This window comes from Lygodium microphyllum, chromosome 24 (assembly GCF_053477565.2).
Source record: "Lygodium microphyllum isolate KBCC chromosome 24, Lygodium_microphyllum_v1.1.10, whole genome shotgun sequence".
NCBI classification, from domain to species: Eukaryota; Viridiplantae; Streptophyta; class Polypodiopsida; order Schizaeales; family Lygodiaceae; genus Lygodium; species Lygodium microphyllum.
The window spans coordinates 137,012,325-137,037,576 of record NC_141158.1 but is presented as its reverse complement, the minus strand read 5'-3'; the positions used below and the strand labels follow the sequence as shown (position 1 = coordinate 137,037,576).

The 25,252-nt window shown below is 47.2% G+C and overlaps 1 protein-coding gene across 1 annotated transcript; it reads right to left on the bottom strand.

The window, feature by feature from the left end:
• Positions 1-2,577: 2,577 nt before the first annotated feature.
• On the bottom strand, positions 2,578-5,422 carry LOC148015714 (uncharacterized). Its single transcript, XM_087665235.1, has 3 exons — positions 3,815-5,422; positions 2,839-3,012; positions 2,578-2,721 (listed from the first exon to the last, which is right to left on the bottom strand). Exons 1-3 carry the CDS (start codon positions 5,420-5,422, stop codon positions 2,578-2,580), a joined length of 1,926 nt encoding a protein of 641 aa, XP_087521361.1.
• Positions 5,423-25,252: the final 19,830 nt, after the last annotated feature.

Genomic DNA, 25,252 nt, shown 5'->3' with positions numbered 1-25,252 from the left:
CACCGCACTTCGCTCCTCACCACCTAGTGGGCACATGTTGACCACCATGACGCGATGTCCTCGCAAGGATCAGCACAAGTCGCTTGCGCCTAACCGTTCGGCGGGGGGTACATGGCATTTGCTCACAAGACACTCCTCGCGGACAAGATGGATGCGGGGACCATACACCTCACCTCACCCTCCCTTGGATCTCCAAGGAGTGTTTCGATGGAGCAAGCACCACTACCCTCATAGGTGTTGTGATGCACAATGCGTGCGTAGCATGCAATTTCCAACTTTGCGTTCGTCACCCACGGTTCTCACCGTGATCCCCTGCGGTCTTTCCCACCTTTAGCTTACAAGAAGGCACTTTGCTTAGAAAGAAAGTAGATTGCAAGAAGACTTTGCGATTGCAAAAAATAACACTTGTGTTATGTTGGCGCAAGGCCCAAGTGGAGGGGGAACACCCAGGCAATGCGAGAAGAAAATGTTGGTTACAATGGTTTGTGCGCTTATCCCCCCTCATACACACCCCCCCATGAGGAAGCTCAATGTCCTCATTGAGCGGGAGTGGGACTGGTTGACTCAAAATCCGAGGGTCTTAATCCACTCCTAGTGAGTAGATCAGTGTCTAAACCTGCTACATGCCTTATCCACTGACTCAATACAGATGTGAGATAAGGTCTTTGTTTATTTTTGAACATAAAAACAGACGATTCCTAGACCTAAGTTGCCTTGCCCACTGACTCGATTATAGATGTGGAGCTAAGGACTTTTTTGAAGTAGGTTGAGTTCGATGTTCACTCCTGTGGTAATGGTGGATGATAAGATCTGGATTCTCTCGCTCGTTGTAGAATTGAAGTAGTAGATCTCGAGCATGTTCGATGACTAGTGGTTCTGCCACCCAGGAGGCTTCTTTCATTGGTCGATTCTTCCACTTGATGTGAAACTCCGGGTGTTTACCGATGAAGCGCGTCTCCAGAATAATCTCTGGCTCAAAAGGAAGCTGGGCAAGTTGTGCTGGAAGAGGTCTTTGTCGCCCGAATCTGGTATCTGCATGAAACCACCGTAGTAGTTGAACATGGAAGGCATCATGGATAAGGACATTCGGCGGTAGCTGAATCTTATACGTGACATCATTGAGCCTTGTGATGACTTTGTATGGCCCGTAGTACCTGTTGTTGAACTTGGGGGTGAGGTTCTTGGGCAAGTCAATGTTCTTGGAGCTGACCAGCACCAAATCTCCAGGAAAGAACTCCACATGTTTCTTCCTTTTTGCATTGTATCTTTTGGCGATGAGTATCTTGTTGTTACGGAGGCTTTCCTGGGCCACCAGCATTCGTTGTTTCCACTTCAGCAGGAACTCTTCGGCATCTAGATCTTCGACGTACTGCTTACCTACTGCCAAGGCCAGAGGGGTGATGACTTCTTTGCCTGTTGCTACCTCGAAGGGGGGTGAAACCCATAGAACTGTGCAGGGTCGCATTGTAATGAAACTCCAGGATGTCGAGGTATTGAGCCCAATCCTTTTGATCAGCTCGGACATAGCTACAGATGTAATCTTCGATGCCTTGGTTGAGTCTTTCGGTTTGTCCATCTGTCTGTGGATGAAAAGCTAACGAGAAGCGGAGCTGAGTATCCATCAACTTGAAAAGCTCCCGCCACATGTTGCTAAGGAATCGGGGATCTCGATCAGACATGATGGCTAGAGGGAAACCATGATACTTGAAGACCCTGGAAAAGAATAATTTTGCCACTTTCTGAGCAGTGATTGGCGGCTCGGTGGCAATGAAGTGAGCTTGTTTGGAGAGGTAGTCCACCACCACAAAGATGGACGTGCAGCCATGCGACTTGGGCAAGTCGATGATGAAGTCCATACTTACCACATCCTAGGGTCGGGATGGAATCGGCATCTGTTGCAGCTCTCCTGCAGGCTTCATCCTCTGTGCCTTCACCATTTGACATGTCGGGCAGGTGCGTACATATTCGGTGACGTCCTCCCGCATCTTTGGCCAGTAGAAAAATCTTTTCAGGCGACCAAAAGTCCTTATCTGACCCGACTGCCCCCCAATGGGACTATCATGGCACTCCCATAGGATCTGATTCTTGAGTTCATCATTCTTGGGTACATACATGGCTCCTTGGTAGTAGATGATCCCATTTCTGACTTCATACATTCCCCATGGAGTGGAGCCTACTTCAATGTCCTTCAGAAGTTGCTGAGCTTCTTCATTCCCATCCATCTTCTCCCGCACCTGGGCCCCAAATCTGCCTTCGGCGACGGTGATAGCTTGTAGTTCAGCTTGTCGACTCAAAGCATCCGGCATTTTATTGGAAGAGCCGGGCTTGTGGATAATCTCTATGTCAAATTCTGCCAAAAAAATCCTGCCATCGGTCCTGCTTTGGTGATAGCTTTGGTTGAATTTGGAAATACTTGAGGGAAATATTATCTGTATAGACTTTTGTTGGCTTGTCCTACACATAGTGCCACCACTTCCTCAAGCAATGCACTACTGCATACATCTCTTTCTCATGAGTAGCCCACCTTCTCTCCGTTGGGACCAACTTCTTTGATTCATAACATACTGGATGACCGTCCTACATGAGCACACCACCTATGGCATAACTTGACGCATCAGTATGGACCTCAAAAGGGCGTGAGAAATCTGCCATCTTTAAAACTGGGGCCTGGATCATCATGCTCTTTAGCTGCTCAAAGGCTTGTTGTTCCCGATCCGTCCACTAAAAAGTAGTTGTGTTAGAGGTGAGATCTGTTAGTGGGGCCGTAATCTTACTATATCCTTGAATGAACCTTCGGCAAAAAACTGTAAATCCCAAAAATTCCCGCACCTGACTTACCTTGCGAGGAGCCTCCCAATTCTTCACTGCCTGAACCTTCTTCGGGTCTATAGCAATACCATTTTCTTTTACTAAATAGCCCAAAAATTCTATCTCTTTTACAGCAAACTCACACTTTTCTGGCTTCACGAACAATTGATTCTCCCGGAGCCAGGTAAAGACCTTCTCCAGGTGCTGTACATGATTTTGTTTTGTTTTGCAAGTCAGGGGTGCAATAGATAGGACGAACCTACCTATTACCCAGCTTTAGCAAGGCCAAACCCTTAAGCCCACGGTTTCGTCAGGCAAGCCTGCTTATTACCGCCTCCTTCTAGTGAAAGCACTGGGAGGACCGAGCTAGCTCGGTTGGGATAGGTACCTGGCATCCTAAATAGAGGACCCAGAGTATCCGGGACTTGGAAGAGGCTAACCCTAATCCTCACCCGATAAAAAGCCTCATACCCCGACGGGTACCCGCACAGGGTTTGCCATACTCATCATGAGCGTCGGCTCGTAGGTGGGGCCGAGGGACAGAGGTTATTGAGAGAGCCTCCAACATCTCCCCATTCGCCTCTAGAATCCGATGAGTCCACTTCACCACTTAAATCCAAATTTGCTCACCTTTGTTTAGCATTTGGAGAATTTCGTCATTCTTGAGTCTCGGACAAATCTGAAAATTCTCAACTTCCTTATGCCATTGGACCATAAGTCAGCGGGTGAGAGTTAGGCTCAACGGACCATCCGCCATGTGATTGTTAAGAGCACTGGCAAATTTGCTACTTATAGCAACTTAACCCGCCACCAATGGGTTGTCTCTCCGAGTGGGACACACGGGACCGATAGGGACCAACGGGACCGATAGGGACGAACGGGACCGAGAGGTAGCCTCTTAGTTTGAATCCATGTCAATCCAGCAGCGGACAAGATACTAGATCTCCACTTCATCATAAGCCCAGGGACTGCGACAAGGTGGGCTACCGTCCCCTGGGTGTTGTACATGATCTTCCAGGGTTCTGTTGTAAATGAGCACATCATCAATATAGATGATCACAAAATCATCAAGATAGTCAATGAAGATCTTGTTCACGAGCTCACAAAAGATAGCTGGTGTGTTAGTGAGCCCTTCTGGCATGACCAACCATTCATAGCTCCCGTATCGGCTTCTGAAAGCCGTCTTCACCTCGTCCCCTTCTGCTATTCTAATTTGGTGATACCCTGACCTCAAGTCGATTATGCTGAAGTAACGTGCTCCTTGCAACCGATCCAGCAGTTCATCTACCACTAACACAGGGTACCTGTTTCTCACTGTAGCTTTATTGAGAGCTCTGTAATCTGTACACAGACGAAGAGACCCATCCTTTTTCTTAACAAATAGGACTGGAGCTCCATAGGGTGATCTACTAGGCTGAATGTGGCCTGACGCCTCCATTTCTCCTAGTTGTTTCTTCAATTCCACTAGCTCCGTTCCCATCATCCTGTAAGCTGGCCTGGCTGGTGGTTGCACTCCTGGTAAGAGCTCGATTCGATGATCAACACTCCTGCGAGGCGGCAACCCGGTAGGCAGCTTGTCAGGCATGACATCTTGGAACTTGTCCAGAACTTCCTTGACCCTTTCGTCACCTATTGTCCAGATGATTTGTTGAATCACTGGTTCTTCTTCAATGAGCCTCATCATACATAGCCTCAACTGTCCCCCATGCTTCAATTCTTTTTCTAGCTGCTTGGCCGTAATTTCCATAGGTCCTGGGGCTCCCACTTGTGTTCCTTGACTCTTTTCTGTGGCCTGTTCCGCCACTGTTTTCATCCCCTTTTCTCTCTCCGATTGTACTTCTTCTGGTTGCTCCTTTGTTGTTCCTTTTTGCACCCACACCTTTGCAAGACTCTCTTTCTCTGAACTGTTCACATTCTGCACCTTCGTCACCACCAATCTAGCGTCCACTGTGTTGCGAGCCGGTGACTTGTTGTGACTCTTGCTTTTAGTGCAAAAGTATGGCACCCAGACCACCGACTGCGGTGCTTGCAAGTAAATTTTATTCTTTTTCATGCCTAGTATTTGCACGACATGGTTGTCTATCCAATCCATGCCTAAGATCCCTTCAAAGTCGTCCATAGGAACCACTATAAAATCCAGATTTGCCTGCCATTGCCCAATTTGAACTGGGACACCTTTGGCTAACTCGCAGTACTTGTATTTTCCTTGTACAAATGATACCTCAAGACCTTTGGCTCTTACTGGCTTCACACCTAGCCGGGATGCTACTTGAGGAGATATGAAGTTATGAGTGGCCCCTGTGTCCACCATCATCACCTGGGGGTGGTTCCCCAACTCAGCCTGAACAAACATGTTGCAGATGCTAGGAATAAAGGTTGGCATAGTTGCTGGAGGCTTGGCCCCCACTGCTCCTGCCTTTGCATTAGATTCCCACTCCTTCTCTTCATCTTCTATCTCAGTTATCTGGACTGTCGATCTTGATCCTTCTGCTTCCGCTTGAGCATACGTGAATCTGGAGCCACTTGAAGAAGCTGCTCCCCTCGGACAATCCCTTGTGAAGTGAGGACCTCCACAATTATGACAAGCTAAAGGGCCTCCTCTTCCTTGTCCCATTCTATCTCCTCCTCCATATCCTCCTCTATTTGAGTTGTTCCCTCGGCCGACCCTAGACGTGGTTGGTCTGGAACTAGTAGAACTATTGGCTGGGGTTGTCTCAGACCGAGTCTCCGTGTACTCCCAGTCGGAGGGGTTGCTTGCCACTCCATCCACTGTTCCCTTGTGTGTTGTTCTGGTAAGATCCCTAGTTTTGCCTATTTTCCCATGTTGAGTTGGACTGAGCGGTGTTGCCTCCTTGCGAAGCCCCACGCCCTGCCCCTCCTTGTCTGCCGTCGAAATCAGTGAGCCTTTTAGCCATTGTCATAGCCTCCAGCACACTTCCTGATTCCTGCTTTTCTATTTCTCTTCTAGCCCATGGTTGCATTCCATACAGAAAACCATGCAGTTTGGTGGTTACGTCCATGTCGGGTAGCTGCAGCATTAGAGACCTATATTTTTGCACATAGTCTCTCATTCGGCCTGCATTCTGCCTCAAGTTTCTCCATTCGTCTTTGACTTTGAATGGTTCATTCTTTGGCACGAAGTATTCCTTCATGCTTCTCTGCAACTCCTCCCATGTCAGCTTCCTGCCAAACTGCTCTTCCTCATACATCAGCCACTTCGAGGCATCACTCTCTAGTAACTGTGCTGCCACCAATCCTCTTCTTTTGCTTGACACCTTGAGTAACTTCATGTAGTGGTCCACCTCTCTTATCCATCAGTTTAGGCTGACTGAGTCCCTCTCACCTTTGTATTTCTCTAGTGCTTGAGGCTTGTACTTTCCCATATCATCGGATAAGGAGTCATCCCGTTCCTTCTTTTCTTTCCTTCTGCGTCTCCGATGAATCTCACCATCATTGTTCGTCTCAGCTTGAGCCTTCCCTAGTGCTTTGGGTAGCATGGTAGCCAGCAAGTCCTTCATCATTTCTCGCATGGCATCCATTGGGTCAGGTTCGTGCCGCGGCTCCTCTTCTTCGTGCATAGTAGCATCTATTTCATTCTCATGCTCGGTTGTGTATCCTTCCCCAATCACCAGTTGAGGTCTGCTTGCTCCGATTCCAAGGGCCACCGAGATTTCATCTCGGTCATCTTGAATTCCACTCTTGTTCTTGTTGCGTCCACCCATGTTGATGAACCGCAACTTTGCTAGCTTTCCAAAATCGTCCTCACGCCTGTTGAAGGATTAGCCCTCGCATGAGTTGGGCTTTGATACCAAGTGTGACTCACAATGCGTGCGTAGCATGCAATTCCCAACTTTGTGTTCGTCACCCACGGTTCTCACCGTGATCCCCCACAGTCTTTCCCACCTTTAGCTTACAAGAAGGCACTTTGCTTAGAAAGAAAGTAGATTGCAAGAAGACTTTGCGATTGCAAGAAATAACACTCGTGTTAAGTTGGCGCAAGGCCCGGGTGGAGAGGGAACACCCAGGCAATGTGAGAAGAAAATGTTGGTTACAATGGTTTGTGCGCTTATCCCCCCTCATAGGTGTTTTCGGCTCCAATGGCAAGGCATACCTACAAAGCCCGAAATTTTGGAGGGCGGGTGGGGGGGGGGGCAAAGGGAGGGGGGGAGGGGAGGCCGCATTGCGACATGGCGTGGTGTGTGTTGAAAGGCGGGGAGGGGGAATTTTTGAGGGGAGGCATCGTGTCATGGTAGCTGGGTGTGTGTGTTGAGGGGAGGGGGGCACGTCACGTCGTGTCATGTCATGGGGGGTGGGGGGGGGGGGGGGGGGGGGGGGGGAGGGTCGCGACATGGTGTGGTGTGTGTTGAGGGGGGAAGGGGGGCCGAATTTTGGAGGGGGGGATGTCATGTTATGTTGGGGAGGGGGAGGGGGGGCGCGTCGCGTCGCGTCGCATCGCGACGTGTTGTGTCGTCACATCATGTCATGTCATGGGGGGGGGGGGGGGGGGGGACATGGTGTGGTGTGTGTTGAGGGGGGAAGGGGGGCCGAATTTTGGAGGGGGGGATGTCATGTTATGTTGGGGAGGGGGAGGGGGGGCGCGTCGCGTCGCATCGCGACGTGTCGTGTCGTGTTGAGGGGCGGGAAGGGGGGGATGTGATGTTATGTTGGGGAGGGGGCGCGTCGCGTCACGTCGTGTCATAGGGGGGCAATGTCATGTCATGTTGGGGAGGGGGAGGGGTACGCGTCGCATCGTGTCATGTCGTGTCATGGGGGGGGAGGGGGGATGTCATGTCATGTTGAGGAGGGGGCGGGCACGTCGCGTCGTGTCATGGGGGGGATGTCATGTTATGTTGGGTTGGGTGAGGGGGGCGCGTCGCATCGTGTCGTGTCATGGGGGGGGGGGTGGGGGACATGGTGTGGTGTGTGTTGAGGGGGGAAGGGGGGGGGCCGAATTTTGGAGGGGGAGGGGAGGGCGCGTCACGACATGGTGTGGTGTGTGTTGGGAGGGGGGGGAGGGGGGCGTCATGGTGGGTGGGTGTGTGTGTTAAGGGGAGGGGGCACGTCGCGTCGTGTCATGTCATGGGGCGGGGGGGGGGGGGGGGGGGGGCACGTCGCGACATAGTGTGGTTTGTGTTGAGGGGGGAAGGGGGAGGGGCCGAATTTTGGAGGGGGGGATGTCATGTTATGTTGGGGAGAGGGAGGGGGGCGCGTCGTGTCGTATCATGTCATGGGGTGGGGGGAGGGGGGGGCATCGCGACATGGTGTGGTGTGTTGAGGGGGGAAGGGGAGGGGCTGAATTTTGGAGGTGGGGGGAGGGCGTGTCGCGACATGGTGTGGTGTGTTGAGGGGGGAAGGGGGGGGCTGAATTTTGGAGGTGGGGGGGAGGGCGCGTCGCGACATGGTGTGGTGTGTGTTGCGGGGGGGGGGGAGGGGCGTCATGGTGGGTGGGTGTGTGTGTTAAGGGGAGGGGGGCACATCGCGTCCTGTCATGTCGTGGGGGGGCCAAGGAGGGGGGGGATGCCATTGGGGGGGGGGGGGGGGGGGATGTCATGGGAGGGGGGGGCATCGCGACATGGTGTGGTGTGTGTTGAGGAGGGAAGGGGGGGGCAAATTTTGAAGGGGGAGGGGAGAGCGCGTCACGACATGGTGTGGTGTGTGTTGGGAGGGGAGGGCATCATGGTGGGTGGGTGTGTGTGTGTTAAGGGGAGGGGGCACGTCGCATCGTGTCATGTCATGGGGCGGGGGGAGGGGGATGTCATGGGGGGGGAGATCATGTTATGTTGGGGAGGGGGAGGGTTGTCAAGATTGTGGGAGAGAAGGAAGGAGTCTCACTTGTAGCTTTCTTGCTTGCACAATGGGGGAATACACACAAAGGTGGAGGTTGAAAACAATTTTCCTCTTCTTAGTTGTGTAAGCCAAAAGAACTCTAGTACAAAGAAATAGAAGAACCCTATATATGGATCTCAAACCAAACTCAACTAACTACGGTGGCATACTAACTGAGCCACGAACTAGAGTAGATAAGGATAGATGTCATGTAGCTATTATTCATGGGCGGTGTACCAACCGCATCTGCAACTGACACATCGGTGACATAAATGCACAACGGTCACCTTGGCATATCACGAGTGGGGGGGGGGGGAGGGCATGTCGCAACATAGTGTGGTTTGTGTTGAGGGGGGAAGGGGGAGGGGCCGAATTTTGGAGGGGGGGATGTCATGTTATGTTGGGGAGAGAGAGGGGGCGCGTCGCGTCGTGTCATGTCATGGGGCGGGGGGGGTGTCGCGACATGGTGTGGTGTGTTGAGGGGGGAAGAGGGGGGCTGAATTTTGGAGGTGGGGGGGAGGGCGCGTCGCGACATGGTGTGGTGTGTGTTTGGGGGGGAGGGGCGTCATGGTGGGTGTGTTAAGGGGAGGGGGGCACGTCGCGTCCTGTCATGTCATAGGGGGGCCAAGGAGGGGGGGGATGTCATGGGAGGGGGGGGCGAATTTTGGAGGGGGAGGGGAGGGCGCGTCGCGACATGGTGTGGTGTGTGTTGGGAGGGGAGGGCATCATGGTGGGTGGGTGTGTGTGTTAAGGGGAGGGGGCACGTCGCGTCGTGTCATGTCATGGGGCGGGGGGAGGGGGATGTCATGGGGGGGGGGGGGGGAATGTCATGTTATGTTGGGGAGGGGGAGGGTTGTCAAGATTGTGGGAGAGAAGGAAGGAGTCTCACTTGTAGCTTTCTTGCTTGCACAATGGGAGAATACACACAGAGGTGGAGGCTGAAAACAATTTTCCTCTTCTTAGTTGTGTAAGCCAAAAGAACTCTAGTACAAAGAAATAGAAGAACCCTATATATGTATCTCAAACCAAACTCAACTAACTACGGTGGCATACTAACTGAGCCACGAACTAGAGTAGATAAGGATAGCTGTCATGTAGCTATTATTCATGGGCGGTGTACCAACCGCATCTGCAACTGACACGTCGGTGACATAAATGCACAACGGTCACCTTGGCATATCACGAGTGGAGCTCGATATCTCAACTCTCCCCCTCGAGCTCAATCCCAATTCCTGCACATCAAGCAGGTCTCTGAACTTGCACAGCTTCTCTGCGCCCAATGCCTTCGTAAATATGTCAGCTACCTGATCCTCTGTGCTGACATAAACTAGATCAATAAGACCTAGTAAGACCCTCTCCCACACATAGTGATAATGCACCTCAATGTGCTTTGTTCTAGCATGATAGACTGGGTTATTTGCCAAGTATATACTACTCATGTTGTCACAATAAATGACAACTGGCCCATCTGTAAGCTGGTGCATATCATAAAGTAGCTTATGCAACCAAGCTACCTCACATGCAGCCATTTCTACGCCCCTGTACTCAGCCTCTGTGCTCGACAAGGCAACTGTAGGCTGTTTCTTGCTGCTCCAAGTGACTGCAGCACTCCCAAAAGAGAACACATATCCACTGGTAGATCGTCTATCAGAAATACTACCAGCCCAATCAGCATCAGTGTATCCATGCAACTGTATCTAAACCCCAGTCTCATAAAGTAATCCATACTGCAATGTGGACTTCACATACCTGAGTATGCATCTAGCCGCATCCAAATGAGGTTTCCTTGGAGCCTGCATAAACTGACTTACCAATCCAACAGCATAGCTCAAATCTGGTCTGGTAATAGTCATATAAATCAAGCTTCCTACTATGCGTCTATACATAGTAGGGTCTTCCAGAAGCTCACCTGCATCTGCGCTCAGCTTCATATTCTGCTCCAAAGGAACTGAAATAGGCTTACAGCCTGTCATCCCATATTTGGACAGCATGTCCAATCCATACTGCCTCTGCAAGAGCTGTACCCACTTGGTGATCTAATCACCTCAATGCCCAAGAAATAACGTAGCTCTCCCAAATCCTTCATCTCAAACTTCTGCTTCAATAGCATTTTCACATGAAGGATATCTTCATCACTGTCCCCTGTCATAATCAAATCATCAACGTAAATGACAAGTAGCATAATACCTTTCTCTGTTTTTCTCACCTAAAGTGAGAAATCTGCATTGGAAATCTGAAAGCCAATAGTGACAAGATACTGTCCTATCTTGTTAGACCATGCTCTAGGTGCTTGCTTCAAGCCATACAAAGCTTTCTTCAACCTGCAAACAAACTCAAGATGAACAGCATGCACATAACCTGATGGCTGCTCCATATAGACCTCTTCTTGCAAATCACCATGCAAGAAGGTATTCTTTACATCCATCTAATGTAAAGACCATCCCTTTGATGCAGCCATAGCAATGACTGCTCTTACTGTTGCCATCCTTGCAACCGGACTGAATGTTTCTTCATAATCAATGCCATATGTTTGTGCATACCCCTTGACTACTAATCTTGCCTTGTATCTATTCACAGAACCATCTGCATTGTGCTTCACCTTATAAACCCACTTACAGCCAATTGCATTTTTACCTTTAGGCAAGGATACCAACTCCCATGTAGGATTTGCTTCCAAGGCATCCATTTCTTCATCCATGGCTTTCTCCCATTTTTCTTTTCCCATGGCTTGCTCAAAAGAAGTGGGTTCTGGTTCCTGTATCACTTTGACCATATATGCATAGTGAATGGCTGTAAATCCATCATATTTCAACCGATCCACAGGATACCTAGCTCTCGTAGACTTGCGCAAAGTAGGTTCACTCCCAGGTGCTCTCAAAACATCCCTAGTCTTCCTTACTCCAGGTGTAACAATAGAAGGAATACCCAACTCATCATCAATGCTCTGTTCTGAGCCACTGGATTCACCATCCACATAAGAGTGACCTGCATTCACATCAAACATGGGTTGATCTACCTTCTCTTTTCCTTTTCGTGATACCTGCATACCACTATCTGCATTGCTTTGAGAAGATTCTCCTGATCTCAATCTGCCTGTCCATGGCGAAGAATGTGAACCACTGCTAGAGGACGCTCCAGGTCCACTAATATTTTGTGACTGCTGCTGTGAATTTTGTGCAACATTACCATTTTGTGCATCTACATCATCAATCACATTTACTGGTTTATACCAGCTACTCATCTCATCAAAAACAACATCACTGCTCACTTTAAACTTACGAGTAGAAGGGTTATAGCATCTATACCCTTTTTGCTGCAGAGATTAACCAATAAAGATGCACTTCTCAGCTTTTGGATCCAACTTGGATCTCAACTCATCTGGCACATGTACATAGGCAATGCAACCAAAAAATTTTAAATGAGAAATATCTGGTTTCCTACCAGTATACCTCTCCTCTGGAGTCATCCCATGTATTGCTGCAGTGGGAGTCCTGTTCATTATGTAGACTGCTGTAGCAACTGCCTCAACCCAATAAAAATCTGGCAGGTCTTTTTCATTGAGCATGGCACGAGATACCTCTCCAATATGCCTATTTTTCCTTTCTGCAATTCCATTTTGTTGTGGGTTATGACTGCATGAATATTGCTACTTTATGCCATACTCCTACAAGAACCTTGCAAACTCATTTGAGAGGTACTCTCCCCCTCCATCTGACCTTAGGCATTTTATTTGTAGGCCTGTTTCTTTTTCAACCATAGCTTTAAGAGTTTTGAAATGCCCAAACACTTCACTTTTCTTTTTCATAAAATACACCCAAACTTTTCTGCTATAGTCATCAATAAAAGTGACAAAATAATGATAGCCTCCAAGAGATGCAGCTTTAGTAGTCCACACATCAGAGTGGATTAATTCCAATGGCTTCTTACTCTCTTGAACATGTCTAGGAAATGGTTTCCTTGCCTGTTTTCAAAACTGACATGCTTCACATACCTTATGCATTTCTGCAACCTTGAATTTAGGCAATCCTGCAACAATATTTTGGGCCTGCATTGATTTAAGTCGTTGTACATTAACATGACCAATGCATTTATGCCAGATATCAATATCTGCAACTACACCGGTCCCATGTGCAAACATTGCTGCACTCAATTCAGGCATGTCTGCATCCAATGTAAACATTCTGCCCTTCTTCTTTCCTTTTGCTATCAAGCGACCTTTATTTTTCATATCCTCAACAAAGCATCCATGAGGATTAAATCTGACCTGCAAGCCCTGCTCAACCATTTGACTATCAGAAACCAGATTCTTGGTGATATTCGGGACATGAAATACATCGGACAGGTATTTCTTTTTCCCATCCTGCATAGACAAAGGAATTTTTCCAATCTGCACAATAAGATGTGCAGTATCATCACCAGTCTCCACAAATCCTGGTTTTTTCATTTTCCTTGCATCCTCCATCCATTCTGCATGACCTGTCATGTGGTTTGATGCACCTGAGTCAACATACCATACATCGTTGCTTTCTTCTGCACTTGTCACAGAATTGTTCATGTGCTGCACCATAAACAAATGCTCATTTCTGTCATCACCCTGTCTACTAGAAGATGCATAATTCCCTTGTTGCAGTTTTCCATTCATGATGTCATTCTGCTTTTTATAGCAATCTTTAGCCATATTACCCATTTTACCACAGTAGTAGCATTCAACATTGATGTTTGCATTTTGGCCTCTTTGCCATCCACCACGACCTCTTTGGCTCCCCCTGCCTCTAGAGTTACCACGTCCTCCTCCATAGGACTGGTTTTCTTGAGTTTGCTGCATATTCTGATTTCTACCACGGCCTCCAAATCAGCCTCCTCTACCTCTGCCTCTACCTCTTTCAGCATTTGAGTAGAAGACAGTTTCTTTTGAAGTTCCTCCTGAAGAAGATGCACCACCATTTCTCTGCTCCTCAGAAATTAGAAGAGCAATTAACTCCTCAAAATCAGGAAATCTTTCACAAACTGAAATGGATGTCCAAAACTGTGCATAATCCTTTCCTAGACCATTCAACGTCACAGAAACTAAATCATCATCTTCCACTGGCGACCCAATGGAAGCAAGTGCATCTGCGATCTTCTTCACCTTCATGTGGTAGTCATTGATGCTCATATTTTCTCTTTGCACATTATCCAACTCTTGCTTGAGCTGCATTTTCCTAGCTTGCGTATTTGTGCTATACATTTTTGACAAAGTATCCCATCCCTCCTTTGGCATACTTGCATCTTGAATATGCACAATCATAGAGTCTGAAATGCTGATAGACAGCCAGTACATAACTTTCCTGGCTCTCTCATGCCATGCTTTAAATGCTTGCATTTGTTGTTGATTGGGAACATTAGGAAGAACTGGTTCTTCTTCATTTCCTACAACAAATTCCCAATATCCTTTTCCCATAAGGAAATTCGTCATTCTAAACTTCCATGCTTGGAAGTTGTTCTTGTCAAGCTTTTCAGTTACAATTTGTGAAAGTGAATCAAACGCCATTACAGAACACTGCAAAAAATTCTGTCACTGCAAAAAACACAGCTTTACCCTCACAAGGGCAAATCTGCAAAACTGGCGAAAGTGGTATTTGACCACACAGTCACTTCCTAGTGACGATTTTGCATAAACAGGAACCAAGGATGATTCTGTAACTCCCAATGTCTCTGCACACAAGCATACGATGCAATTTCTGTGGTAACTTTTCACTGACCTGTAGAACAGTGGTCGCACAGCATAAAACTGGGCCTTTTCCTGAGTGCGTGCAGAAAACTTCCGCCTCCAAAACAGGCCCCGAAATGGCCTCAAATCAAAAAAACAGGGTTGCCAGGGGCTAAAGCCTTCTCCCGCAGCATGTACTGCCCTCTTGCTTCACCGCGAAGAGCATCTCAACCTGAGACAATGCACTCTTGCAATTTCCGGCTGTGCTACTTGCAGAGATTTGCTCCCAAAACAGAAAATGAAAGCAACAATGCTCCTCTTACCAGAACACCGCGAGCTTGGCTTGCTTTCTTGAGCTCCTTACCACGAACAAGGCTCTGATACCATGTCAAGATTGTGGGAGAGAAGGAAGGAGTCTCACTTGTAGCATGGTGTGGTGTGTGTTGAGGGGGGAAGGGGGGGGCGAATTTTGGAGGGAGGGAGGGCGCATCGCGACATGGTGTGGTGTGTGTTGAGGGGGGGCATCATGGTGGGTGGGTGTGTGTGTTAAGGGGAGGGGGGCACATCGCATCGTGTCATGTCATGGGGCGAGGGGGGGGGGATGTCATGTCATGTTCGAGAGGGGAAGGGGGAGGGGGACGCATCGCGTCGTGTCATGTCATGTCAGGGGGGGAGGGGGGATGTCATGTTATGTTGGGGAGGGGGAGGTGGGCGCCGCGTGTCACGTCGTGTCATTGGGGGCGAGGGAGGGATGTCATGTTATGTTAGGGATGGGGGCGGGCACGTCACGTCGTGCCATTGGGGGGGGGGGGGGGGGGGGGGGGCGCGTCGTGACATGGTGTGGTGTGTGTTGAGATCAATAGTCAATAGATAGATAGATTTATTGACTATTTTAGAAATGAAAAAGATTGAATTGGATCAATAACAAAAAATAAGTTACATCGCGTGAGTCAATATGTTCTTTGTAATGTCTAGAAGGTAGTATACGTATAGTTAGTATGCCTTTGCATAGCATGTTTGACATTCATACTATGCATGGGCTCAATGGAAATTTTAGTAAAAAAATCGTAACGTTTACTATAGAAAAGATAGATGGAAACTCTACTCATTTAGTTGAATATGCTACGAATAGATCCCTACCCCTCGTGGTTGTATGTGCCTCTGGAGGGGCATGCATGCAAGAAGGAACGTTGAGTCCAATGCAAATGGCTAAGATATCTTCTGCTCTACAAATTCATCAAATCCAAAATAAGTTGTTATATATTTCAGTTCTTACTTATCCCACCACAGGTGGTGCGACTGCAAGTTTTGGCATGTTAGGAGACACTATTATTGCCAAGCGCATGGATCCAGAAGCAATCATTCTTTGTGGCGAACGGAATCCTGTTGGTTCAGATTGGAACTTTCTGTGCAATTCCACTAGACCCTAAACCCTAGACCCTAGCCCCTAGACCCTAGACCCTAGACCCTAGACCCTAGACCCTAGACCCTAAACCCTAAATCCTAGACCCTCAACCCTAAATCCTAGACCCTAAACCCTTGACCCTAAACCTTAAACCCTAAACCCTAAATCCTAAACCCTCAACCCTCAACCCTCAACCCTAAACCCTCAACCCTAAACACGAAACCCTAAACCCTAATCCTAAGCCCGAAGCCCTAAGCCCGAAACCCGAAGCCCAAAATCGAAAACCCTAAACCCAACCCTAACCCCTAACCCTAAACCCCTAACCCTAAATCCTAAACCCTGAACCCTAACCCTAAACCCTGAAACCCCTAAAACCCTAAAACCTAAACCCGAAACCCTAAACGAGAATATTTTCTTGGGCTTATATTTTGTACGAGGGTTGAATTTTTTGCAATTGCAGCTTTGGTGGAGGCAGCCAAAATATTTAGTATATATATTTTTTGTACAAAATTCCATAGAGGGGGACTGGGTTGTTTTTAAGAGCTTCTTTCCCTTGAGCTGGGTACAGAGATCATCTATTACCTTGCGAACTAGCTGGGTGATCATGCCAAAAGAGTGTTCATAAGTGATCTGTTGTTGCTCCATTTTATCTGCTACCATCTGGGGAATAGGATTAAGAAGGGAATTCACAAAGAAACTCTTGTTATTGGCTTCATGTTCTCCATTGAAGAGATATAAGAGATGCCCCATATAGATGATATAATCTTCTATTTTGTTAATGTTACACAAGCGAGCCTGGTGAAAGGCCTACATAGCATCTCGTGCCTCATCATACCTAATGCCCACCCATTCTGAGACCAAAATTTCAAAGAAATTTCCGCCAGGATTAGGGTCCTTTTGAATGGTAAACTTGGCATCACAGTCAAGGGATTCCCACTAATAGCGGAGATCACCGGTGAAGCCATGGGTAATATGATTAACTGCATTTATCTGGGCAACTCCTTGATTTCTATATAATGAGCAAAAATATCCAAACATTTCATGGAAAACATCTTCAATTTCTACTTGTGAAAGTTTATCAATATTCCATAAGGGAAGATTTCCAACTTTGTGTTGCTTGGGGTTGTCCTCTTGCTTGTTTGGGTCGCTTTTCATCATGTTGATTGTGGGAGGACAACCTTCATTTTGTGTAAGATCTAAGACAGGAGGTTCAGTGCCCTTTTCTGGGCGTACTAATTGTTTTCTTATCTTGAGTTCCTTTTGAACAGAAGGAAGATGAGTAGGATCAATACCTCGAATTATACCATAGAATTTAGTCCCTTTGTCGTACTGGTCCATTTGGTCCTCTGTTTATTGTATTGCTACTTCATCCCAATCAGACAAGTCGGGCTAGTCTATGGGTTCATCAAGAGCATCCCATCCAGGGGCTAGCATTGGTGGGGAAGAATGCCATCCATCAGAATTATAATTGATATGAAGCCCTTTAAGATAATGCGTGATTTCATGAGCACTTTTGGGGGTATCAGGATCAGTAATTTCTGCATAAGAAGTAGAACTAGGCATATCTACAAGGAAGCACGCAGTATCCTAATCATATTCCATATCTTGCCAATGGATGAGGTCAAGTCGATGAACTTCAGTTTGATCATGGGGATGATCTTAGAAGTAGAGATCCCTTTTGTCGGGACGAGAGGTGAGTTTGGGCCTTTGGGATTTCCAAGAACATTCTTCTGGATCAGCAATGATTTCTTCGGAAATCCGAGAGTCTTCCCAGTGCCAATGGCTCTTTGCAGTAGTATAGCTCTGTTCTTCATGCAAGCAGGTAGTCAGTTCTTCTTCTAAGTGGATAACCCAATCTTGGAGTTGATCAGGATACCATTTGGTGATGCGGGGTAGGTGGAGGAACATCTTCTGCTTCAGTATCAGCTTCATAGGATAATTGAGGAAGCATTCCAGGGGGATCTTGAAAGGATGTGGCCAAATGTTGTTGATCATGGACCCAATCATCCATTTCATGATGATTTGATGTCATCTGGTTGCTACATCCAATGATATCTTGGCCTTTGCCCTTACTATGCATAGCATAGAGAACATCTTGGGAAGGATTTCCTTGGACAGATTTTAATGAAAACCAGGCTATAAATTTTTTGATATTTTGTTGGGTTTTCAAAAGATCAAGAGAGGAGCTAGATGCAGTATGAGAAATAACATTTTTTTGTTTTTGTTGAAGATCAATAAGTAGTTATATATTAGTGAGTTGCTGACTAACCTGAGCTAGTTGTTCACTAAGATTGTAGAGGGAATGGCTCTGCCAATTTATGGCCATGTCTTGCTGATAATAATTACCCGAAGATGGAATGATGAAGGGGGCCCCAATTACTTCTGTGTCTTGAGCATAGAAAGAAGTCGGTTGCGTCTGGAGGACATTTAGAGTAGATGAGGTAGACGCAGACTCTACTAGCTTTCGGCAATGAAGGCATTGTAAGCCATTTGTGGTCTTTTGGAGATCTTCATGTGTGCAGATAGAAAGCCTAGTATGAAGCTTCTGCATCGCTGGAACTGGAGCCCTTGGTAGAATTTGTTGTTGTTTTCCCTTTGAGGATCGAGCCATAGCATAGTTGTTAGTAGCAATTTCTTTGATTGATACAGGAGTTGGAGGCAACATCTCATTTTTCTGTGTAATACTAACATCCATATCCCATTGTTCAGGGAGCTGGAGCTCAAACCAATTGATGACCTGAGGAGTCAGCCTTTCAGTAGTAGCATATGTTTTCATGATTATGTTCTGTGCTTTATCCTTAGGATCTAGCGAAAGTCCTTCAAGAACACTAGGAAGAGCAGAGTTAACTAGACGAAGGACCACTCGATATTGAATTGCTAAATGCACACTGCTGTCATTGAAGATATACTCAGGGCACACTACTGTCGTGAACCCAAAAAGTGGATTCAATATTTGCTACTGGTTGAGTTTGCATATAATGCTTCTTACCAACAAAGTATTCAGATGACCCCTTTCCAAGCATTGAATGGGCACGATTATCGTACTCCTTTGAGCTTCGAAGGAGATGCTGGATGACATGGATGACCAAACCAAATCAATAAGACAAGACATCCAAGCCGCCAAGGATAGACAAAAGGCTTATGCAAAGTTGAAACGACAAGACAGATCCTTCGTTGAAGGTGATATGGACTTCATCCGTGTACACCCTAAAAAGAGTTCACAATCCTTGGGTGAGTACAAGAAGCTGAGTCTAAGGTATTGCGAACCTTATAAAATCACTAAGTGCCTAGGACCTAATGCTTATAGACTACAGTTGCCCGAAACCCTAAAAGTTCATAATGTATTCCACGTTAGCCTATTGAAAAAGTATCTACCTCATCAAAATCATGTACTTGATGATCAGCAAGTTGTAATGCCTAGCCAAGGAGTCCTTAAGCTATGGCCTAATAGAGTCCTGGATGTCAGGGAGAGGCATTTGAGGTCAAGGACCTTGACAGAATACCTATATAGGGCAGGGCTCCTCCCCTCCCTAGAGAAGAGGACTACGCCGCACAGCTGTTGCACAACCCCCCTCGTCCGCATGTCATCCCCCTCCTGCCAAGACTCCAAGCATCGCCACCCTCCTGCAGTCTCCTAAACGGGCTTTCTCCCCCCCGGTGTGACACTCTGTGTCAGTAGAAGCAGAATGCTGCCGACGACCCACTCCGCCACCCGAAATCTTTCTCTCCCACATGGTTTCGACGCAGGTCATCTAGGCCTTTGGACCTAGTCAAACCCCCCCTTTATTCACTGCAGTCGCAGGACCCTCCCCCCCCTCTGGCGGGCCTCCATTTAAACGACCTCCCGCCGCTGGGCCCAGGCATCCGTTTTTTTTCCTAGATGCTTTTTACCATGGGTAAAAAGAGAAAAAGAAGAGGATAAGAAAGATAGAGAAGAGAAAGAAGGTGAGAGAGAGAAGGGAGGAGAGAAAGAAGAAGGAGGAGGTGGAAAGAAGGAGTAAGAGATAAGAAGGGAGGAGAGAGAGAGAGAAGAGAAAGAAGGGAAGAGGGAGAGAAGAAGGAGGAGGTAAAAAGAAGAGTAAGAGAAGGGAGGAGGGAGAGAGAAGAGAAAGAAGGGAAGAGGGAGTGAAGAAAAAAAGGAGTAAGAAGAGAGAAGGGAAGAGGAATAAAAGAAGGAGTAAGAGATAAGAAGGAAGGAGGAAGAGAGAAGAGAAAGAAGGGAAGAGGGAGTGAAGAAGAAAAGAAGGAGTGAGAAGAGAGAAGGGAAGAGGAAGAAAAGAAGGAGTAAGAGATACGAAGGGAGGAGAGGAGAGAAGAGAAGGAGGAGTGAAGAAGTAGAGGGAGAGTAGTAGAGGAAGGGAAGGAGTAGGAGAGAGGTAGAGGAAGAGCAAGAAAAAAGGAGAGAAGGAGGAGAGGAGAAGAAGAAGGGAAAGGAGAGAGGTAGAGGAAGAGAGGTGAGAAGTGGTAAGGGAAGAATAAGAGGAAGGAGTCACCCAAACCACTCTCCTGGCAACGAACCACGGCCAGCAATCTTCCAAATCGATCGTGTCTAACCGAAGCCGTTAAGGTCTGGACTGCCCAATCTCCGCAAGGGAATGGCTCCCAAAAAGAAAGTCGCCGGATGCATAGGCGCTCAAGCCACCGGAAATGCTAGAGGGACGAGCGGAACAACCAATGCAGTGCACACGAATCACTACAAGATATAGACCTTATACCGACGTTTAAAGCGATGAAAATACAAACAACAAAATTTACCCCCGTCGTTGCAAAAAGCGTCGTTATTGACGATGCCATAGAAACGTCGCTATATGCGTCGCCATATGCGTCGCATTTGCAACGCATATAGCGACGCTACCAGTAATTTTGCGATGCACATAGCGACGCCAATAGCGACGCGAGCAGTAAATTTGCGATGCAAATAGCGACGGTAACAGGGAAAAAAAATTTGTGGCGGGGCAACAAGCTGCCCTACCACATATAGCACTGTGTGCTGTATGAGAGCCATACAAAATAGTTTCTGCACTACTCTATACAAAGTGCTTGCAAACAAAAAGAATGTATACTGAAATCATAAAACTGATACATGAAATAAATACATGATCGCATAAAAAGTGATTGGTACAATCATGACAGGATATCATTAATACATAGAAAATGTCTACATAGATCAGGCGACTAAAAAATAAAGGTGTGTGAGCTCCAAGGATCCAAGGGCGAGCTAGAAATCCTCGTCCCCCGAAAGCTCGTCCAGCCGCAAAGGAGCATCGAACGGATTCTACAGAAAAATAAACAACACATCAATCCACCATACAATAATGCATTCAAATATCTCATGGTAACTATGGACAAGAAAGATGAGTGACTTACAGGGCCGCCGCATCTATACAATCGGTCGATCAATGCATTGAGACCGTGCCTCTCTACATATCGAGTCTCAAGGCCTTGCGGCTCACAATTTGTAATGGAATGCTGCAAAGAAAACAAAATGCTAACGGTTAGAAACATGATTGTCAGTACAAAGAATATTTCAAAAAAACAAAAAAGTCCTCCAAATATGTCCTGTGGCCGCCACTCCTAGGATGATGGACCACTCCAGCCTCGAGTCGTGCCCTCGCTGCCTCACACTGCTGACTCCAACGTCCTAGCGAATTTGTAGCCTCCTCCCTCAGTCGGCGCCAGTCGTCTGCATCTAACCACTCGGGCTTTACAGCCCCACTCTTGATTGCCTTGCATGCATCGGATCGTCTATGTGACATGTATGCACGCATGCAATCCATCATCCAGCCCGTAGAGAATCTACCTCTGTGGCTGGCACTGGAAACTCCTCGTGCAAGGATGCTACTATGTAGTCCTTGCTCCCCTCCGATATGTTCTTCCAATAATCCAGGACATTGTGCCGAAAAACTTGTTGGCACAACTCTCTCATGCGAGCCATCACCCTCCTCCCCTCATCATTCATGATGATGGCTCCTAACCTACTATCAACCAGATATCCATAACCCCTAGGAGTCTGTCTAAGATGGGTCCTCTCCCATCTCCGTCCATGCTCTTGGGCATATCCAGGAGACCCCTCTACATTCGGTGTATCTACGGGGGTAACCTCTCTCGGAGTGGCACCCAAAGGGGTGCCAGCTGACGGCTGAGCAAAAGCGGAGTAACTGGAGTAGACGTCCCCACAAGTGTGACAAATCCTGGAGATGACGCAGCTCCAGCTAAACGACGAGACAGAGACACCACATCCGTGTCTCCACAGTAGCATCTCCTTGATCCCGATGCAGTCCCTCCCTCTGGCCCAAGTCGTGAGCGTCGAGATCATCTGCTCGAAGCTGAAGCATCTGATCGCGCTGAAGCAGATCTAGTAGAGCGCCCTGATGAAGAACGAGACAGCTCCTGGTCTGCCATCTCTCTGAATCTCGTGAGCTGGTCTGGAGACATGCGTGTGAAGATGTCCTAAAACTCCTCATCACTCATCCCTCGACTCATCCTGAAAATGTCACTTGCACAGATAAAAAATGGTGTTAGAATAATCAATTTAAATTATACAAAGCACAGTAATATAAATCATTTTTAAAAAATCCCTCTTAAAATGCATATCTTATGTACCTTTATAAGAGATCTAAACAACGAATTGAGTAAGTGGATGCTCCAAGAATGAAGTATCCTATGGTCCCATGTTAATCTCTTGACATAACTCCGCATACACTAGAAGGTCGATAGACATGTCACCACAAAAGAATGAGTCTGCCTCTTTCTCAAAAAATTCTTGGACTCTTGTATTTCCATCATTGTTAGCCGATGCGGGCTCCAAGCTTGTGGCGGCCTCCACCCCTTGTAATATCGACTCCTCTATTTGCATATTATCTTCATCTATGCCCGGAACATCGCTTTGATCATATACTCTCGCACTTCGGGGAGTTGAAGGTATAACATACCACCATCGAGGTTGTCGAGGGTTTGGATAGAAGATTACCTGTTCACAAACACATACAAAGCGAGTTCAAACCATTGTGACATAAACCATGTCGTGTTACAATTAGCAAGCAAATGACTCTATGCACCTGTTCATAATGGGCTAGCAACACAAAGGTGTCGCGCAAATCCGTCCATTTTTTTTCGGAATCTATTTTGAGAAATCCAGATGGACCTCGTCGAACTGTTGCTCCAGCTCCTCCAAGTACCACTTTGAACCACTACACATCGAATAGTATCATGGAGAAGCTATGGTAATCCACCGTAATAATACTTTGCAAGTTCCCAAAATACTCCATCTCATCCACAACCGTGTTTGGATCCGTTGCTCGTCGCTGGCTCTCTTGCTCAAACCTTGCCATGACACCATAGTCCATTGTGGAGCGCATTTTGTCAATACGCTTCACACGAAAATGCCGTCCGCGCGACCACGCTGCACTATATATTTTGTACTGTACATTGAAACACTTAAATTAGATGTCACATATAAAATTTAGATACGACATATTCTAAACCCCTCATCACCTTTGGACTACATCCCCTCGAGAATTCCCACTCCTCCATTGAGACCTCTGTCCCTTCGCTGGATGCTGCGGTCAAGGCTCCATGCAACCATCGTGTTGACATAAACCGTGGCATCTCCTCCATGCCTTCGGGATATCAAATCGGTCGATGATGCGTACTACATCGGAATTCAGCTTGCGCTTCCTCTCGATCTTGCCTTGCAATCTGGTACTTGGCGAGCCACGTCTCCATGGAGGCATGGTGCAACATACAAAAGCGATTCACCTTCTTTTCCATTGAGGCATCCATTCTTTTTTCTACCCCATTTCCAACCACCACATCTCCAGTCAGTCTATCATCGTCCTTCAGCGTCCATAGCATTTCATTGTCTGGTTCCACCGTTGGTAGCCATTGTGAGATATGCACTAACGCCTCTAACACCAACCAACCTTCGGCCATGCTACCTTCTGGCATGTCCTTCCCTGAGTTCATGATCCTTTGGCAAGAAAGCGGCGTGTCCTTGATATACCATCTTCTTCATGGTTCGTGACCTTCGGGAGTCTAACTATGGCCTACACAATGGACATGCATGATAACCTGAGGTAACCAGACCTGTAAGGCGAGCCACGACCTAGTGAATACTTGATTGAATGAGATAAAATATAGATATTACCAGCGAGAACGGAGGTCTGCTCACCTGAGCACTCTCCCAATCCTGGAAAGTCATGCATTGTCCACATGAGAATGGCTCGAATGTTGACTGACCGCCGACCATCGCGCCTGCTCATATCTTGCACAGTGACCCCCTCCTCCCATAAAATCTTAAGCTCATCGACTAATGGACGAAGATACATGTCCATATTTTTTACTTTGTAGCGGCCTGGGACGAGCAAGCTAAGGATGAGATGTCCTTTCTTCGTAGAAAGCCATGGAGGGATGTTGTAGTTGACAAGCACTATAGGCCACACACTGTAAGAAGTTGAGCGTAGACCGAATGGATTCACACCATCCATTGCGAGACCGAGCCGAAGATTCCTTGGCTCTCGCACAAAGCCTGGGGAGGTAGAGTCAATGTGGCTCCATGCGCGTGAATCCACTGATATTCGTTGAACTCCATCCGTGGACCTATTCTGCACATGCCACATTGTCAAGCTTGCCATGCCGGACGTGCGAAACATGTGGTTTATGCGGGGGATGAGCGGAAAGTGTCTGAGAACTTTTGGAGGGATGGTTTGCCCTTGCAAGTCCTGTCGATACCTGTGAGCACCACACTTTGGACATGTCTCCATAGTCTCGTATTCATCTCGAAACAGTATGCAGTCGTTGATACATGCATGGATGTTATTGTAGTCCATGCCAAGCTTCCGTAAGACATGTCATGCATCATCACGAGACTCAGGCATGGTATTTGCAGGTGGTAATATATGATATTTCAATAACTTGAAAAAAATCATAAAATACCTTGAAAAAGCACAAATGTTTGTAATAATAGTGTCAAAAAAAATAAACAATGAAGCCTATGTGTAAGGTACCTGAATAACTCGATCACACTTGTATCGCTCCACCCGTATTTTGCTTACACACTTAAGAGTGCAAGCAATGTCTTCAACCGAGATACTCGGCACCCATCATATAATGGTATGGATGCTTCCTCTCTAAGCGGATCAAATGTCTCGACATCCATGGGAATCAATGCATCGATCATTGCCTCCATCTCAGGCTCCAAGATTGTAGGTAGGTCGGAAAGGTTGTCTGTCTCCTCTGGCATTGACGGTATAGATGGGCCTTGCGAGTGGTGGATTGGCTCCTGCAATCCATCCATCGCATGTCCACAAACTCTTCTAATTGGTCGCAAAGGGTGCACTCCCCCTTGGGACGAGACATCACCCCCTTGGATAGAAAATTTGCCAAGAAGTCCCAATCTTATTGTGTATGGTTTTCAATTAGCTTGTGAGTACAATGCATGATTAATATTAACTTCAAATTATCATTTGCTGAAAATCCGCAATCGCCTGATCAATGATCTCAAATTGAAACTCGCCAAATCGTCG

What these genes read in the sequence shown, in the direction of transcription:
- LOC148015714 (XM_087665235.1), bottom strand. Translation starts at nt 5,422, where the DNA reads ATGGGACAAGGAAGAGGAGGCCCTTTAGCTTGTCATAATTGTGGAGGT. An exon ending in ACAGAACCCTGGAAGATCAT is followed by an intron (nt 3,013 to 3,814) that starts GTACAACACCCA and finishes AATCATGTACAG; the next exon opens with CACCTGGAGAAGGTCTTTAC. An exon ending in ATTGGGAGGCTCCTCGCAAG is followed by an intron (nt 2,722 to 2,838) that starts GTAAGTCAGGTG and finishes ACTACTTTTTAG; the next exon opens with TGGACGGATCGGGAACAACA.